At 44.6% G+C, this 18,331-nt stretch overlaps 1 protein-coding gene across 4 annotated transcripts in view; it reads left to right on the forward strand.

The window, feature by feature from the left end:
- Positions 1-2,486: 2,486 nt before the first annotated feature.
- SORCS1 (sortilin related VPS10 domain containing receptor 1) overlaps positions 2,487-18,331 on the forward strand; it is a 299,661-nt gene continuing 283,816 nt past the window's right edge. For all 4 annotated transcript variants that reach the window (XM_054832339.1, XM_054832336.1, XM_054832337.1 and 1 more), the window contains exon 1: positions 2,487-3,598. In XM_054832339.1, coding sequence (XP_054688314.1) covers positions 2,954-3,598 — 645 coding nt within the window. In that variant the 5' untranslated portion in view covers positions 2,487-2,953. The remainder of the gene's footprint in view (positions 3,599-18,331) is intronic.

Here is an 18,331-nt window from a genome sequence, read left to right on the forward strand (position 1 = left end):
AGCACGGCCATGGAGTCCGCTCACTACACACCAGTGCTTCTTTTTGGCTGAGTATTTGAGTTCAGCCCTCCCCAATGACAGCGTAGGGGCTTACTGTAGTTCCCACCTGAGAAAGCTATCGCTTACATCAGAAGACAGGGGATTATTCTTTTGTGCCAAAGACTCTGGCTTCATATCTCTGATGGCTCAGTCATCACATCATCTGTGGCAGAAAGATGGCTGGCAACAAGATTAGATTATGGCGATTTAAAATGTCTGTCTCAGATAAGTGTAGACCATGAGTATTCAAAAGCACACATAATCAGATTGTAAAATTGACTACCACAGCATGCCTCAGACACCAAGAGTATAAATAAGGTTTAGACAAATTTAGGGAAGACATGTCCATCCGTAGCTAATAAACATAAGGGATCAGGTGCGATTGCTGCTGCTGGAATCTCCTAAACTGATGATTCCAGGAAATAAAATCAGGGAAAGGCTTGTACTGTACATCTCTGTCTTATATCCACCTACAACAAGGGAAGTGCTGGAAAAACTGGCTGCAGTCCTCAGGTCGGAATTGGTATTTTCTTTCCATGACTGACTTGTGTGCATTTGCTGAAGAACTTTTCAGGTGTAGTATACTCACAGTGTGCTTTACCATATCACTCACTGGTCACTCATCACAATCCAGAGATAATCATCTGCCTAAATGAGACAGCTAGATTTTTTTCTCTCATTAGCCTCAGCCACTCCTTGGCATGCAAACCTCTATTACAATCCCAGGAGAAATTTTCTCTGACCTGTTATTCTTTCCTTCTTCCAAGTTCTTCTTCTGTCTCACCCACTCACCTCTTTGAATTTCATCCCTTTAGATTGAAGCTTCTTTAAGAGACTTGTCCTAGGAAGGTGTCACTCTTTAGTGCATCCTTTGGGATAGATCCATCTGGTCAATCTGTTGTACAGAAGACAAAGGATTGGGTTGATAGTAAGGTAGTTCCATCTCTAATCCTTGCTGCTTTGCTGATCGCACTGTGACTCAGTTTCCCTCATTTATACAACAAGAATAAAATTCACTGGCCTTTGTGAAGACCTTTGGGCTTAGTAAAGGAAAGGAGTTGTTTGAGTGCAAAGTGTTAATTATTATTACTGACAGGCTGTAACTAATAGTAACCATTTAGCTAGGAGATATGGAAACAGGTACGCAGTTAATTGGTTTACAGTAGATTTAGCTGAGGTCTAGCGGTTATATTGCAGACAATCCATCATTGTTGTAAACAGCATGAAGTTATGCCCAGCCTCAATTACACTGAGTCTCCCTTTGCCTGTGGTCTTGTGCTAATATCCCAAGACTTGTCACCAGTGAGCATTTGAGTGAAATCTGTAGAAGAATGTGGAATAAATCTGTAAATCTCTTTCTGAAATGCCCTGCTAAAAAATACAAGAAAGTCTTCCATATCAGGAAGGAAACATTAAAAACATAAATTAAAAAATAAACTCTACTAGAAATCAAATGGGAATGGGTGGAAGCAGGCAGATGGGGATGGAATAAAATTCTAGTGGAAGAGTCTTTAATTCCCTCCAGTTTTAAAGCCCGTGGACATTTGCAAGTGCCTGTTAAAGCTCAGACCCCGGTCATGCTGCGTGGGCAGTCACCAACAGTGCTGCCTGCAGTAAGGGACCAGCGGCTCCCACGGCCGACAGACACCAACCTCTGCCATGAGGGTTTGGTGATCTCCTCTGGCCGCCACTAGTGACTACTCTGTAGGGAAGAAATCTAGTGAGAGAAGAGCACAGCTCCTGTGGGAGAAATTGCTGGTCCTATAAACGTGAGACAGAGCAGAAAGGTTTGTTGGGGTTTTTTTTCTGCTGATAAACCTGCGGTGGGGAATCTTATCCCTGTCTCCATCAGCAGTTATGTGACTACATCTCTGCCATGCCTGAGTGATTTATCTAAACGTCGGCAGCTACTGTAAATGACTGCACAGGAAAGCAAAGGAAGGGAACAGAGGAGGGAACAGAGGGGTAGAAAAGCGACTTTCCCTCTGTGAAATCAGGCACAGGCGCCTATTCCCAGTAACTCCAGGGCATTTACATCAGTCACAGGGGGAGAGAAAGAAAGGGACATTTCAGAGCCTGCGCTGACATTTAAGGCCACTTAATTAATCGAATTAAAATATTTCCTCTAGAAAGACTATACACACATGTACGTATCCTTATATGTATGTTTTGCTCCTTCACTTTGCACATTTGCTTCCAGTTATAGTGCGGTGGTTTTAGTATGTTGGGGAGCAGGTTATACGGGTTTGAGCTGATGGGAAGCACGGGGCAGGAAGGTATCAGATGGCATGAGTTTAAAAGTTGGGGTAAGTCCTTCTTGCAGTGCGTGTGTGTGCTCTGTGTGTGTGAGAGAGAGGGGGAGTGAGTAACCAATCACTCACGAAACACACGCGGGGCGTCCTGGTGGGGCGGCTGCGGGAGGAGTGTGATGCAGAAGCGGCGAAGTGAGAGGGAGCAGAGAGAGAGCGAGCGGGAGAGGAGCGAGCTGTGACTTCCACAGCGGCAGCCAGGAGAAATCACCAGCCAGGATTTGCTCCTCTCTCTCTCCCTCTCTCTCTGAATTCAGCTCCTCCCCCGTGTGGTTGTGGCTTTGCCTTCCATCAAAAGCCTGATCAGCAACGCCAGTCTTGGGGGGGAAGAAAAAAAAAAAGAGAAAAGAGGGAAAAAAAAAAGAGAGAGGGGAAAAAAAGGAAAAAGTGCAAAAGAAGGAAAAGAAAACAAGGGGGGAAAAAGAGGGGGAAAGAAAGCAATCTCGTCTGCCCCCCGGCTGCATCTAATAACAGCAGACTCTGAAACTTTATGGAGTTCTCGCTGTGTTTACCCCGCGGCGGGTAAATCGGCAGCACCCTGCTTACTCGCTCCTGCTCTGTCCTTCCTGCTCTTTCTCCCTCGCACTCATCAGCAGTCAGCAGCGATGGAAAAAGTTGCTGGCTGGTACCCAGCCTGGCACGTTGCTCTCCTGTACTGGACATGGCTTTTCCTCTTCACTTTTGGCTTTACCGGTGCAGAAATAACTTGCAGATCCTGCCGTTCCCAGGTGAAGCCGCAGCAGCAACATCCGCAGCAGGGATTATTAATGCATTTGAGGACCGACAGAGGAGAAAAGGAGCAGAGGAGGTTCCCCGGGGAGAAGGGAGGTGAGAGAGGGCAAGGGGCCGGGCTGCAGGCGGAGGATGCCGGGCTGCAAGCGACCCTCGCCCCTGCTCGCGCGGGGACGAAATTCAGCGGCTGGGAGACCCGGCGATTGACGAGGGAACCCGAGAAAGTGGCCGGGGAGAGCCGGCCCCGACCGGCGGCGGCGGCTCCTGCCGAGGACCATCCTCTCCGGGGCCAGGGGTCGCCCCCGGCGGGCGGCCGGCCGGGATCGGGCCGGCGGCGGCGGGGCCGCAGCCCGCGGGGCACCGCGGGGCCGGGCGGTGCCGCGGGGCGGGAGCCGGGGGACGCCGGCGCCGCCCGCTTCGGGCTGGAGGAGCTGCGGCTGGGCAGCACCACCTTCGCCCTCGCCGGCGACTCGGCGCACAACCAAGCCATGGTGCACTGGTCGGGGCACAACAGCAGCGTGAGTACCGCCGCCGCGGGGGGCCGGCGGGGTGCGGGCGGTGGGTTTGCTTTTGTCCTTGTTTTCTTTTTCCCTTTTTTTTTTTTTTTTTTGTGGGGTAGGATAGGGGATGGGGGGTGCTGGTTTTTTTTCTTCTTCGAAGGGGGATTTGCGCCTCCGGGCGCCGGGGATTGGCTTCGCTTAGCAGTGTGCAGTGGGGCAGAAGTGCTTCAAAAGGGCCATTCTTCTGGAGCAAAAAAAACTTTCCGCCGCCCGCCCGCTGAGCACAGCCCCCTCCAACCCCTTTCTCCTTCACCCGGGAGGCAGAGAGGGATAAACCAGAGCACATCCCACTTCTCCCTCACCCTGGAGGCAGAGAAGGATAAACCACTGCCACCGCCCGCGGCGGGGAGGGGAAAGGTTGATCTGGGGGGTATCCATCCTGTCCTTGCACTCTGCGTTCCCCCCAGGGTAACCCTCGCCGGGACCCTGGGAGGCTCAGCCGCAAGCGAGGCGTGGGAAAACCCCTCCGGCGCTGCTCCTCCTCCTCCCTGCCCTGGGGCCCCACATCAGCCCAAGGGCTCATCTCCAGGCCCTGCTGATGGGGAGATGCTGGCGGGCATCAGGACGTCATCTCCGAGGTGTCTCTGTGCAGGGGATAAAGCTGCTTTTTTGCCTCTTGTGACCGAGATGTTAGAATGAGACAGTTCTTGTCTCTTTCCTGTAACCTGGACCTTTCTCGTGAATAGCAGCAAAACAGCTCTGACATGAGCCAAGCAGAACAAAACCAGTCAGAGAAGCAGGTTTCCAGGCTGGAGCAATAGTCATGACATCAAAGTTACCAAGTTAACTTGAGCCCTGTATCCCTCCAGCCTCTGCTGCGAAGGTAACCTCGAGCCACAGGACTGAGGCCTGGCGAAGGCAGAGTGAGTTGCCTGGTATGCTTTCTGCCTGCCATTAACTCTGCTCATGGACTAGCAGAAGTGGGGGGATCTGGCTGTCTGAATGCTCAAACTTCTGTCCCTTTGCCTCCTGGAGACAGCAAGCAGAATTCTAATAAGAGAGAAAGGGATGCTGGCATGACATGGTTGTTGCCCGTACAACTTCCCAGGAGAAAGTGGGACTTGGGCTCTTCTCCTCTAAGGTGTCTGCAGCTGTAATGCCAGAAGGTTTCTGGCTGCTTGGCACAAATCCTTGGTCTCCTTTTCAGCTTTTAGTACGAGGAGCCTGGTAACATTTTGAAATAATGGTCTAATCATTATGAATTCCTTTTGTTATAGATTGTATTGAGGTATATCACAGCCACCCAATTTAGAATTACAGCGGATGTCATAAGCACCTCACTGTGGGGTTCAGCCCTAGTTAATTGGGACATGGTTTTATGGTCTCATCAGGAGCTTTTTAATCAATTAATTGACAGAGTAATGCTTGTCATCTCCATTTTGAAGGACTTTTCCCCTTTCTTCACAAGTCAGCTAGCCTGTCTCTTACGTACTTGTGTGAACAGAAGCTGCCTTGTAGGAGCTCAGGTCTGTTCATACAAATTGAATCGAGGCCGACACTGGTTTAAAGTGACCCATTTGCTATAGAAAAAACCTCCTGATTTAAAAAGTCACCTAGCAGGCATCAGTTTTCCTGGTCCATCACAGCAATTATGTTTAATCTGTACATTTATCAAGACACATATATTCTTATTATATACATGTTTTATTATGCATGTGCTTAGATATACGTATACATGTTTCTGCCCACTGTGGTAGTATGGACTGTTAATGCTAGGGACTGGTTTACTTTCTGCATGTCTTGGTGTACAACTGTTTGCAGGGAGCTGTGAGGAAATGTTTTGCCTCTGTCCTTCTAAAGAGCTGCGGGTTGCGTTGCATAAGGGGAGATTGTGCTCCCACCTTGCTGCTGGGGGCTCTGGCAGTGCTGTGATTGCAACACCCTCACAACACTAAATGAAGCTGGGCCCCAGCAGGACATGGATGCATAACAGGCTTGTCGGGGCTCAGCTGAAGCAACGGTGTGGAAAGCCCAAAGTGGAACCGACCCAATATCTCTCTGGGGAGGTTTTGGGCGCTCATCTGTCAAGGAGCTGGCAGTGGGAGGGGGTTGGGGTGAAATGCTTCCTTTAGGGTACAATGTATGTAGTTCTGCCTGCATGGGGGTCGCAGAGGATCCCATGGCGCTGCTTGCGAGGGATGCTGTGTAACCCTGGTACCCTGGCTGCACTCCAGCAGCGGCAGTTGCTGCCTTCCTGCCTGCGTTTCCCTGCCGCAGCAGGGGGATGCAACACACCTTTTCACATTTTCAGTCTCATGTGTTCTGTAAGTGCTTTTGCCTTTCACCCAGGCACAAGAGCACTATGAGGATGATCGTAGTTTGCAGCATCTCTGTGAGTACAGGAAAAATCCAAAACAAAGCTCAAAATATTTCAGATCCCTTCAGATGGAAAAGCTGGAAAATTAAAGCACTGTCACCAGCAAGTTTTTCTATTGCAATGTACCTGATTCTGCCAGCTTCAGTGTGGTTCCCTATATGCTTATTTTGGTAGTGGTTTACATACAATTGTAATGCTTCTGATAGAGGAGAAGAGACCCCAGAAAGGACTCCTGATTTCTGTAAGGGATTGTCCTTGGTGTTTGCAGCTTCTTTCAGGCTTGCCTTTGATTTCATGTCAAGCATGTGCACCATCTAACTGATGGCATTCTACTCTGGGGATGAATTCGCTGTATGCTTGGCCACAGGTACAGTAAGAATAATAAATAGTAGTCCAAGTCATCCAGGTATAACTCCACCAGCATAAACTGTCTCACATCAGGGATTGTTTTGGCCTGTCAATGACTTTAGGTACTCCCTGGACCCCTTACCCTCCAGCACAGTATCTGCGGCCACACATTTGGAGCGTTCCCAGCTCACATCTGTAGGCACACGCTTTACATGGGCACTAATCCCTCCTGTCTACCTTGGCTTTTTCACCAGGGGAGTCAGCAGGAGCTCCCCTGAGGAGAGCATAGGTGTACGGAGACTGGACTGTCAGATGACTGACGTGGATGCAACCAGGAGTGTACTAAAATACAGGCTTTCTCTGACTCCAGTGGAGGTGAGTGAGGCCACTCAAGGCTGTCTGGTATCTCCACAATCCTCAGCTCTTTCAGTCTGCAAAACAGAGAAGAGTGGCTGCAGCTAAACTAGGTGCTGGAAATGGTCTTTGGCTTGTACTGAGTCCCAGACTGTCTGGGAATGAGCCAGGAAGGTGTTAACTGGCCCATGCCAGCACCCTGCCTGGAACCGCTTTGACAGTATTAAAAGAGTATAGAATATTGAGCCGGTGAATAGGTCCAGGTATTGTTTAATTTACCTGCATTGACATCCTGAGAGTCTTTCCACTGGCCTCTGCAGAAACTGGCAGAAAAGATCCTATGAGAGAAAATCTTTCTCAAATCTCTGCTACAAGACACACAAATGAGATGTCCTGCCTTTTTACACCACTGAGAAATTTTGTCATCAATGTGGAAGCTGGCAGGCTTCCTAGCTCACAGAGATATTAAACATGCTTCCTGATGTGGTGTATCCAAACACTGTAGATGTGAAGTCCCCATAGCTCCCTTAATGCTCTGCTATAGACTAGGAGAAAACAGCTAGCAGAGATTTGTGTGTGGAGCTAAGAGAGAGACTTGGTTTTAATGGACAGAAGCAAACCTCTAGGAGATGTCCATTATGAGCTTTTGGGATATGGATGGTTCTCAGAGCTTACAGGAAACCAAGACTGCTTCTGTCCTAGGCTGGCTTGGGGTGAGATTAGTGCCTTACTTGTTCCTTTGAAAGTACCCTGGAGCAACAGCAAAAAAATTGGAGGTCAGAAGGTTAGGGAGTTGAAGCAAGAGCCTTGGTGCTATAGCTTATGATTTAATGTCGTACTGTGAAGGAAAGCAGCATGGGTTTCACATTCACTTAATAAGGCAGTTTACTTTTGCCTTGCTCTGCGTGGAGTGTTCTCCTGGATGGGATGTTGTAGATCTCAGTCTTTGGTAAAGAATTTGAGCATTTATCTTGCTGTACCCCTGGGGATCAGCTTTTTCATGGCCACAATACCTTTAAACAGCTGGTTCAAACTTCTTTATATGGTTGGAAAGACAAAGCTGAGCTTCTCCAAGGTCCTCCACAACAGAAGATCCTCAACAGAGGAGATGGAGTCTGGGCCAGATGCAAAACAACCATGGCTAGACAGGTTTTATATTCCATCCACAGTAGAAAATCAATACAACTGATGGGTCCAGTGCAGGATGAAGCCTCCAAGGTCATCATTGCTGTTGTCAGATGATTACACTAGACAACAGGAGAAAAGTTAGGTATTTTATGGGAGAGCTTTTAGGCAAGATGAGACTCTACATTAGGTATTACTTGCAAGATTTTACTTGATGTTATCGACAGGACAAACTGAGCACAGGTAAGGCAGAATAACAGTGCACCAATATATTTCCAATGCCTATGTATTTCCAATGCACTGTATTTCCTCTTGGACAAAGTAATTGTGAATAACCTGTTGGATTTTCATTTGAAGCGTTCAAACCTACTTTAGGAACTTCAAGAAGGGTACAGGGCTGCAGCAGGTACTGCATCCTACAGCCATAAACTGATCAAACTGCATTTTAAAAACAGTCGGGTTTCTTTCAACCCACCCTCCTATTGCCGCCTTCCTTTCTGGATAGCTGTTCCAAGCCTTAGTTTTCTGGTTGTTGGAAACTTCTGTCTGATTTCTGTTCTAAGGTTGCCATTGGGCAATTTAGATTAATATATTTTTTTTCTTTATTTGTGCATGTGCCTTTTAATTAAAGTTATTTTCCCTCCCTGGCACTTACACCCCCTGGAATTATTTTACAGGCTGTGATCATATTCCCTTTCAGCCTCTGGCTTGCTAAATCAAGCAAGCACTGTTCTTTCCGTATCTGCTTGTAAGACAGATTGTGGAAAGTGAACTGTGAATTTCTAGGAGTCGGGTTCCCAAGAGCTTGAATTTTTTTGCTTTTGACGAACACAGTTCCATGCAGATGATAACGAATGTATTCCCTTTTACAAGCAAGACAGTAAAGACATGGCAAAAGTATCTTAAATTGCCAGTGTTCCTCTGTTCAGACCAGAATGGGGGATCAAAATCAAAATGTCACTTTTCACATCTTCTCACTCTGAGGCTTCTTTGCTCAGATGCTGTATTCATGCAACGGGCTGTGGTTGGTACTCTCTGTCCTTCCCTTGCTGGCAGAGCTGTGGCTCCAATGTATAGGTACTAGGGATGGATGAAGAACCTGCCAGCATCATCCTGTGGGTGACTGACATTACGTTGTATGACGCTGCACCCATCGCTCGTTTCCTCCCATGGCATTTGCATTATTATAAAGGAGGAGTTTTAAGGAAACGAATGTGGCTGTGGAGCCCGTAGCCAGCTGTGCAGTGAGACCCACGGTGAGGAATGACCCCACTGTCAGTCACTTTGCATTTAGATTGGTTCCTAGGGTGCAGGAAACAGGTCCCAAAAAAGATTCATCTGAGGAGGATGCCTGCATTAAAATGCTTCAGTGAGATGTAGTATGTATTGCTTACATATTACAACAATATATAATAGTATTAATAGTATAATGCAGCAGGTGCTGAGACTGTATCAGGCTAATCTCTTGCTAGAGCTAATGCGAATGTATTTAGGAAGGGCTGAATAAAAAGTGAGGAAACAAAAATTGAGATTTAAACCAGAAAAAAATCAAGTCAAATTAAAGTATTGCTAAAAGTCCTCTGTTTCAAATTTTGGTCTTCTGAACTAGATTTGCTACTGTGTAGATCATAAAATACTTTACATCCATTCTAGCTATGAAGTCTATTTTAAAAACAAGCCTTCAGTGAGAGAAAACAATGGAAATTTTCCTGTAACTTTGAGTAGGACTTTATTTCTTTAACCAGAAAGTGTTGAGGTTTTTTTTTCATTGATTTTGTGTGTGTGTGTGAGATTTGGCAAAAATGAGTCAATAGCCATAGTATTTCTTTTTTCTGTGGTGCAGTCCATCTCTAGATATATTTCTTGACTGGCTAAAATATAAGGTTTTCATATACAGAATATGAAATAGGATATGTGGGAAATTGTTAATAAGAATAGCCACTCACTAAAAGCAAGCAGTGGCTGAAAGAGAATCCGTGAGGACTAGAAGAAAGGCTTGTCGTGTGAATCTGGTCTCTGTAAAGTGTTTGGGAGATGATGAGGAGCTTCCACCCAGACTGACAGGTGGGATATGCAAATCCCACACAAGGGGAGATTAAGGAGAATAATGGAAGAGCTCTGACAGTTGCAACTGGCATTCACGCAATATCGAGAGGCTATAAACTGTATAAAGCAATAGGGTTATAGGTTTCAATCTTCTTTACTGTACTTTGTAACAGAAAAGGGTTTTCTCCCTTTCCTCCTGACTTCAAGTAAGACTTTTGTATTTCTCTGACCTGGCAATCATGATGAGGTCTGTCCAGAGGGGGAAGTGGGGAGGTCAGAAGTCCTCAACTCATTCTGGAGAGGTTAGAAACCATTCTGACCTGCCCCGTTGTGATACGGCTCTACGTATGAAGGGCTGCAAGATTAGCATTGGCCTTGGACAATTTCGCATCCTCTGGGCCTTTCTTACTATGCCAGACCGAATACAACCCTCACATTGTGCAGAGCTCCGGCAAGGCGAGTGAAACTGCCCCATCAAGGACCTCTTCCCCTAGAAAATGCTGCTGTAGCTTGGCCAGAGCATTGCATAGGTTTGCACTGATTTCCTTTTGATCCCAAGGCTCCTGAAAAACAGCCCTGAACAAGCCAAAATCTTGAAAGTTTAAATGTAACATTTTTTCTTTCTTTTAAGGTAGCATTTTTAAATAGATTTCCAACTCTTTTATTCTGTATTTAAAAATGATCCAGTGACACAGAAACCTCGATTCAGTGTCCCACACAGAGGCATCTATTGACATTTGAGATGGTGTTGCCTCTTGCTGCTGCTGCTTCACAGGGCAAGGGTGTCCTGTGGGTCCTGCGTCCTACCTGACACCCAGGCCTGGGAATGCTAGCACATCTCGAACTATATCTGCCTGTATTTGGGCAACTGACATTATCATAAAACCTGTGTGTACTGGATCCTGTTCGTCCAGAATATTCAGGTTTTCATTTCATAGGAAGAGGGGAAAAAAAAAAATCAGACTGACACGAGGCACTTCTTTTCTCTTTCTCTCTCTTTTTTTTTTTTTTTTTTTTTTAATATCTGGCCAGCAAACCAAAAAAATCAATGACTCCTGCAGCTCTAATTGACATTTCTCTGTTAAATGAAAATGGGCCTTGATTCCAATTCAAATGGCAGCACTGGGTGATAGACTAATTATTTTGGAATTTTAAATGCATATAAAAGTTGATGCAGTAAAATGATTTTTGTGCCACTTGCAGGTTTTTTGGCTGTCTCTTAAATCAAACAACAGTTAACATGAGAGCCCTTAATCCCTAATTCTCAGAGCTGGTAACACAATAACACTTTTACTTGGTACTGCGCTTTCTCTCCTTGGGGAACATAAAAGGAAAATACTTTGAGAAAGGGTAGGATATTTTAGGATATGTCCTAAAACGTAATTCCTTTCTTTTAGAGGGTCTCCAAGAACTTAATTTAACCTCACATTGTGTTCCTAAATAGGGGAGCAACGTTCTCCTGTGATAGCACACCAGAACTCAAAGCTGCCTCTGAACTTCTCCCCTGGGGGGTGCTGCCATGGCAGGGAAATGCTCGGGGCAGGCTGTGCTGAGGTGCCCCTGGCATGGGGCGAGCCGTGAGAAGAAGGCTGAGAAAAAGAGATGGAGATGTGGGCAGTGGAAGAAGGTGGGAAATGGGACCTATTTCTGCTGCTACGGAGGGATGTCAGTGCCAAGTATCCCCACCCGTGCTGGGGCAGGGCCACCACTGCTCTTCTCCTGTGCTGTGGTTAGGGGCAGAACTCCTTCTGCAGGGGCAGGAAAGTGAAGGGAGTCACAGGCCTTGTGATTTCTCTTTTCCTGGAGGGAAAGCTCAGAGTTAGCCCAGATTAGATAAAGCTCACCACAAGTGAGTGGCTCGGGTGGGATGAAGGTATGATCCATGCTGTGCTTCTGAGAAGCGTGGCTGAGGAACCTCAGGGCAGGATGAGGAGACCACGAAGTGTACATAAGGCAGCAAATTACATGATAACAGCAAACACCACCCACCTTCACCCCCAGAGATGTTGCCCTCATTAAAAAAAAGAAATAATAAAAAAAAAGCTTCCCCCCAACAAAGTATCACATTCCCTACTGCAGAAGGAGCATGGCAGGAAGGGAAGATACTCTTGAACTGTCTGGGCTGGCAAAAATATTGGAGAGCATCTAGAACATACAGATATGGTTGATGTTTAGAGAAGGTGTCTGAAATTCATTCATCAAGACAGTTTTCAGACTGCCACCAGGAATATGTACCCCTTGTCCTGTGTATCACTTTTTGATTCCCCCTTGGAACCTAAGAGCCCAGTTGCAGTCTTCCACGCTTTGCACAAATATGTTAAATCAAGACATGAAGGAGAGGAGATGGAAGGGGATGATTTGCAGTTGGCATTTCAAGGCAAATGTGTTCCCAAGATGTGGAAGGGTTGGGGTTTTTTTTGGGTGGAGAGTGTTCAGCTACATATGGGAAGCTCTTGATCCCTTAACATTGGGCTCCAATTCAGTGTCAGTGCTCACATCCCATTTGTATTGGGGTTTATGTCACCTTTGCTAGTGATTACTTAAGGACAGCAGTGCTATGAGCTCTTGCAGATCATTTTCAGGCAGGTCTTCAGGAGGAAGTGAAAGGCACTTTAGAAAGTCTCAGGCTATTTAGATAACCCAACAGAAACAGCCCATGTCTTCCCCCAAACGTTTTTCTTCCTCCCTCATTCTCACCTCCCCCGCTACATATAAGGTTGAGAAAATAATTCAAGGGAAATATTTTATATAACAAATGTAGGCTTGTTTTTCTCTTCATAAACTGTCCTTGCTCAATATGTGATTTTCTCAGGTGCACTCTTTTTTGGGTGAAGTAATCATAAAGTTCCTGATTCAGAAATCAGTGGGAAATTCCTCAGTAATGTGGGAATGGACCACATTTAATCATTTGGAATAGACTTTGGATGGGAGATTTTTATTTAAATCCAAGGTATATTTTCAGAAGATGAAAGAGGTCATATGCTCCCTTTTTGTGTGTGTGACTGGGTCAGTATAAACCTTTAGAAACAGCTTAATATTACCTGCCTTGGCCAAGAATGTTGCCAGTACCATTCACTGAATATTCTCTGAAGACAGACCTAGGAGAAGTGAATTCCACTGAATGTTCAAATGAATATTTGAGGACCTTATTTTTTGAAGAATTTACCTATGTATAAGTGTAAATATATTATTCTAGGTTAAAATCATACTTATAGTGAAAATCAAGCTCCATATGCCAAAGAATATGATATAGAAAATTAATTTTCTTTCTTCTGAGTTTTAGTTCAGTTCAGGTTTCCAAGGAAAAAAAAACCAACAACTTTCTATAAGACAAAAGATAAAAGCTTTAAATTGATCATTATTGGAAAAAAAAAATCAAATTTTGGGAATGGTTATCTGCAAATCAAAGTTAGATCTTACTTTGATTACATGAAACTTAATAGATTTTTATATATATATGAGAGGAGAGACAGGTAAATAATACACCAGCTAAACAGCAGATGCATTAAACTTTATACCAAAATGTATAGGTCTGTGGTAAAATGTCACTAGTTAGAGGAGATTTGAGGATAATTATATCCTGAGATGGTATTCTGGTTGAAGATCGCACCATAGGAAGGGACAGCACTACACCTCTTGCACTTCGTTTGTGTGCGTGTTTCCACACTCCCCTAAAATTTATTGAGGGACGGAGCCTGAGCTAATGATATGAAGAATATAGATCCAGGCTATATAGATCTGGACTTAGCCTGGATGCAGTGACCTAGCATCTCTGCAGAAGAGTTTAGTAATAATTATTTAGGCTATTGTAACCCAAAGATGCTTTGATGCAGATCTGCATCTGTTTGTTTAAATGACAGCTGACTGTTTAATTGTGTACCTCCTGGAAAACAAAATGAAACAAAACAAACCAAAACATTCTCCAGCTCATCTTTTGGATTAAAAGCTCCAAGTTCAGTGTTGCCTTCCATTTTATTTTCAACTTTTATAAGTTGACATGTGGTCTTTCTTTTTTTCTTCAGAAACTTCTCATCCACTCCCAAACAACTCATTTTAAAGCTGGTAAAGGAGTAAGTGTGGTTGATTCCAGCTGTCTCTAACTGCAGGCTGTGCCTGTGAGCTGGGCAGGACAGCAAGGCCCTGCCTTCCTACCTGTGATGGAGAGAGCTGGACCACGGACGCCTACAGGAGCTGGAGCAAGGAACCCAGTTTTGCATTAATGTGCTGTGGGCCAGGGTCCTGCCGTCTTCTCTGCCTCTGCCAAAACACTGGGTTCTGCAGTCACTGAAATCCCTGTTGTTTTCATCATGCTGCAGGCTGGGATCCCATCAGATAGACTCAGCAACTCCTGTGCCTCCCTCTCCCATAGGAATGTGAGTTCTTCTTCCTCCCTGCAAATGCTGGTGTGCTCCATCCTCCTCCTCCTCCTCACCACCCACGGCCCTGTCTGTTGATGCTGTTGCCTGGCGACCACCGTGTGACAGACAGCTTGGAGGGAAGCGATGATTAAACAACCTGAACTGGCTTCTGAAAGCAGTGATCATTATTGTAACGTGACAAGCAGTGACAGCTGAGACAGCAACACATTCTGAGTGTGATTCCTAAAAAAAAAAAAAAAAAAAAAGAAGAAAAACAATAAACAGATGAGGAAAGCACCGCACATACCTGTGTGGGTAGGTGTGTGAGTGCTGATGCCTTCCTTTGATGCAAAAGGGGCAGGGAAGGCGTGTGTTTCTTTATTAATGAAAGGCGAACATTACTGTAATAATTGTCATGATGAGCAGGGCAGCCCACCAGCCAATGCAGCTTGCGCTGATGCTGTCAAACATCTCAGCTGTTCTGGCAGGCCAAGGCAGCAGCTAAATGGGATGCTGCAGGTGTTAGCAAGGGGTGGCTGCAGAGCCAGCAGCCCCTCGCTGACTGCCAGCAGGAATACCCTCTGCACAGAGAGGAACGTGTTGAAGCTTCAGCATGAAGATAGTGTTCCTGCTGAGTCCACCTGCCATTTCCCCTCCTGCCTTCCAAATGGATGAGACCACAAGGATGCAGGGTGGACTCAGCCCTGATAGGAAATGAACGTGGCTGCACCACCACACTGCCCAGCTTAGGGGATTGTGCATCACATCTTCCAGTATCAACTTGGAATTCCTGCCCTGTTAGCCTTCCTTCCGAATCCAGGTGACACCAAATGTTGTCCTTGCAGAACAAGTTTGAAAGCAAGACCAGATGCACCTTAAAGACTGAGTAAAACAGGACACTATGAAGAAATGGATCACTACTGGTTGAGAAATCTCAAGAAAGTCTCACTCACAAAGTTGGGGTTTTTTTTTTTTTTTTGAGTGCTTGGAATGGGCCAGTTCTGCAACAACTGGATTGAGGCTCTGCAGATTTAGTCATTGAAGTTTCCTTAAGATACAGCTTCTTATAGTCTCTTCCCTCTTACACTGTCAAAGCTTCCTGAAAATCTGGAAAACTTCCATAGAAAGTATATTGTTTTCCTTTTTCCTCAGCTTCCTTTGACTTCATTCCTTGTAATGTAGATCAGAATTAGGCTGGCAGCTGGGATTGCAGTAGGCTACTTGGATAGCTGAGGAGCTGCTGGACAAGATCACAGCTGAGCTCTGACAAAATTCAGCATCCCCACACTGGTGGCCAGTTTTGCCACCATTTGTCTGAAGCCCAGAAATAGTAGGCTTTCATACCTTCCAATTTTTTTTTCTTATTCTGAAGTGTAGCAGGCTGGAGGGGATTTCAGTCCTGTCACTGTCCAGGACTCATTACTATGTTAAAGCTTGTCTTTATGATTTTCCCATGCACACAAGCTCTACATACACACAAAAATCAATGAAGCAAATAACATATTCATGCTGATGGTTTGCCTGATTTGTGCATGGATTTTGAGGGAGGAAATTAACTTTCCTGGTGCTTCCCACTTGCTTCTCAATCTTCTGTTTTACTTTTATCCCAAGTTAGAATTAATTGCATTTCTGCTGTTCTCCTGTCTGTTTGGGTGCTGATCCCTTTCAGCCCTCCTCAGGGGAATAGCACTGTCTTGGCAGGTTCATTACATCTGTATTTTCACCACAAAGAACAGCAAGGGTAAGGTACAGCTTCAATGCAGGTGAACATCACCTTTCTCTTAAGGCAGAGTTAACCAAATATATTTTGATGTTTCTTTGAACTTTTAAAGTGATGTTAAGTGTAGCAAATATTTCCAGGAAATGTTCGTGCTCTGGATTATCTGCCTATGATTTGAAGGCTGCTCATGTCCTTTTAAAATAGCTGTCAATATCTGTGCTTAGTACAGCAGCACCAATTTTCTTCAGTGCTATTCAAGTTCTCAAGGCAGGTTTATCAGCAAGGCATCTGAGTGATGGCTCTAAAGGGAAATAAGAAAGCAAACCCCAAACTACTTTACAAAGATCCTTCCAAAAAGAGTTAAAAAATTACCAGTGCTCCTGTCAGGCTGAAAGAGAAACGCACACACAGAGAGGACAATTTCATCGCCTTAGTTGCTCTGTCCTTTCCATATCTCCATTGTGTCTGGCACCATCTCAGAATGAAAAAGTTGAGGAGGAATGTTGAGTCTGTGCTCCTTTTCTGCTCATGTAAATCAGGATTCACTTAGATGAAGCCAAGAATTGCTTTGTGGCAAGCAGAAGGAGAATCCATCTCTATTCCTTTCTAACGCTGAGGTATGGAAAGACCAGACAGAAAGAATCATTTCTGAGAAACCTTGTGTTTGACAAAGTGGATTTTGGTGAGAAACAAACCTTTATGAGCAAGCAGGGCAAAGAGATACCCTGCAAAATTTTATGAGGAGCAGAGAATGTAGTACAAAGGAATCAGCACCTCATTATGAAATGTTACTTGGGAAACTTGTACTTAATCATCTAGATAGAGAGCATTTTGTTTAAATAAAGACATACTGTATTATTAAACAGATAGAGATCTTTGCTGGAGAGAATTCAGAGAAAAGGAAAGATTTCTGTAATTTGGTGCTCCTGCTTAAATATAAGGAATTGTGTGGTTGACGTCTGAACTTGGATGATACGATAGGAATTAAATTTTAACCCATTAGTAAATTTGCCCTTCTAACAAGCTACTCAGATGATCCAGAAATATGTTATGCAGTAGCAGCTGCTAGAAGATGAAAACACTTCATCACAGAAATACATGGTATAATAAATTATGGGAAATGATTGCAGTATCGCAATAAGGACAAAAGAAGATAGATGACATACAGATTTAAATATTCACCTTCTGTGTTGAGTTTATGAAGGACAGATGACGTCAGTAAATTGAAAATGCCACTGAGACACATAAATCATTAAACATGAGCATTAGAGCCACTTGGGGAAAGAAAGTTGTTGGAAGAATTTTCCATTAGAAAATATAGTTTCGTCAAAATCAGAAAATTTCTTGGGGGTATGTCATTTTCAGTGACATTTGCTACACTAAAATATCAACCAAAATTGTCTGTGTTCTGATTGTGTCAAAAACTGTAGTGAGAAACATTCCCAGTTGGCTTTTGCTTTGGCACCAAGATTATGACAAGATACTAATGCTATGTCATGGACACATCTTTTATACTGAATATATAAGAATATGTGGAGTATATGGGACACTACATGATACATTATCTCATTCCCAGGAGGTGTACAAGTTCATTGCTCCTCTGTCCTCTTCCACCTTCCCTTCTGGGAATGGGCCCTATGAAGAAGCTGCATGCCTTCTCCCTCTTGGACAGACTTCGTTTCCAGCTGTCTCCTCTTTGCTATGTCTCCTGAGTTGCGTGGTGGGTGCCACCATTACTGAAGGTAACAAGTTCTTTGGGCAGTGAGGGCACTGCATAGAGGCAAGTCGGTGGATAATCTCAAAGGCAGTACAATTTTTTCCTGGACATTTTATCACTGATAACCCTTGCAGTGTCCAGAACCACATCTCTATATATGTTTTAAACTAATGTTTAATGTTCTGACATTAGCAAAAGGAAATGCTTTGGTGCTACTGATTATCAGCTGAAAAATGTTTCCTGATACTCATTTTCATGGGAAATTTCATGGGCATGCCTTTCCCTCTTGGGACAGAAACCAAACATTAGCCTGTCTGAATCCCTCCCAGAACAGAAATGCTAGCTTCTGACACATGTAGATAGAGAATGTAGCTTGGAAGGTGGTTTTTCAATGAATCTCTGCAATTTTTGCATTCTATAAAATGATCCTCATTGGCTGCTGTAAAGTTATGGTGAAGGTAACTTGAATATCAAACATTCCTGAGCAGATTGATGGCTGAGATCCTAAGGTATGGGATTTCCACCCAAGCAGGAGCCTCCTATAGGTGTTAATCGCTGACATTGTCTTAGTGCAAAACAAAGAGATATCTTCTCCCCGTTAATTGCAAATCCTGTACAATGTTCCTTTTACAGCACTGAAATGCTTTAAAGACAAATATTTGATTCCTGGCTCAAAGAACTGACAGTTTCAGTTAACCATGATCTT

Source organism: Grus americana, chromosome 7, assembly GCF_028858705.1.
Source record: "Grus americana isolate bGruAme1 chromosome 7, bGruAme1.mat, whole genome shotgun sequence".
Taxonomy (NCBI): Eukaryota; Metazoa; Chordata; class Aves; order Gruiformes; family Gruidae; genus Grus; species Grus americana.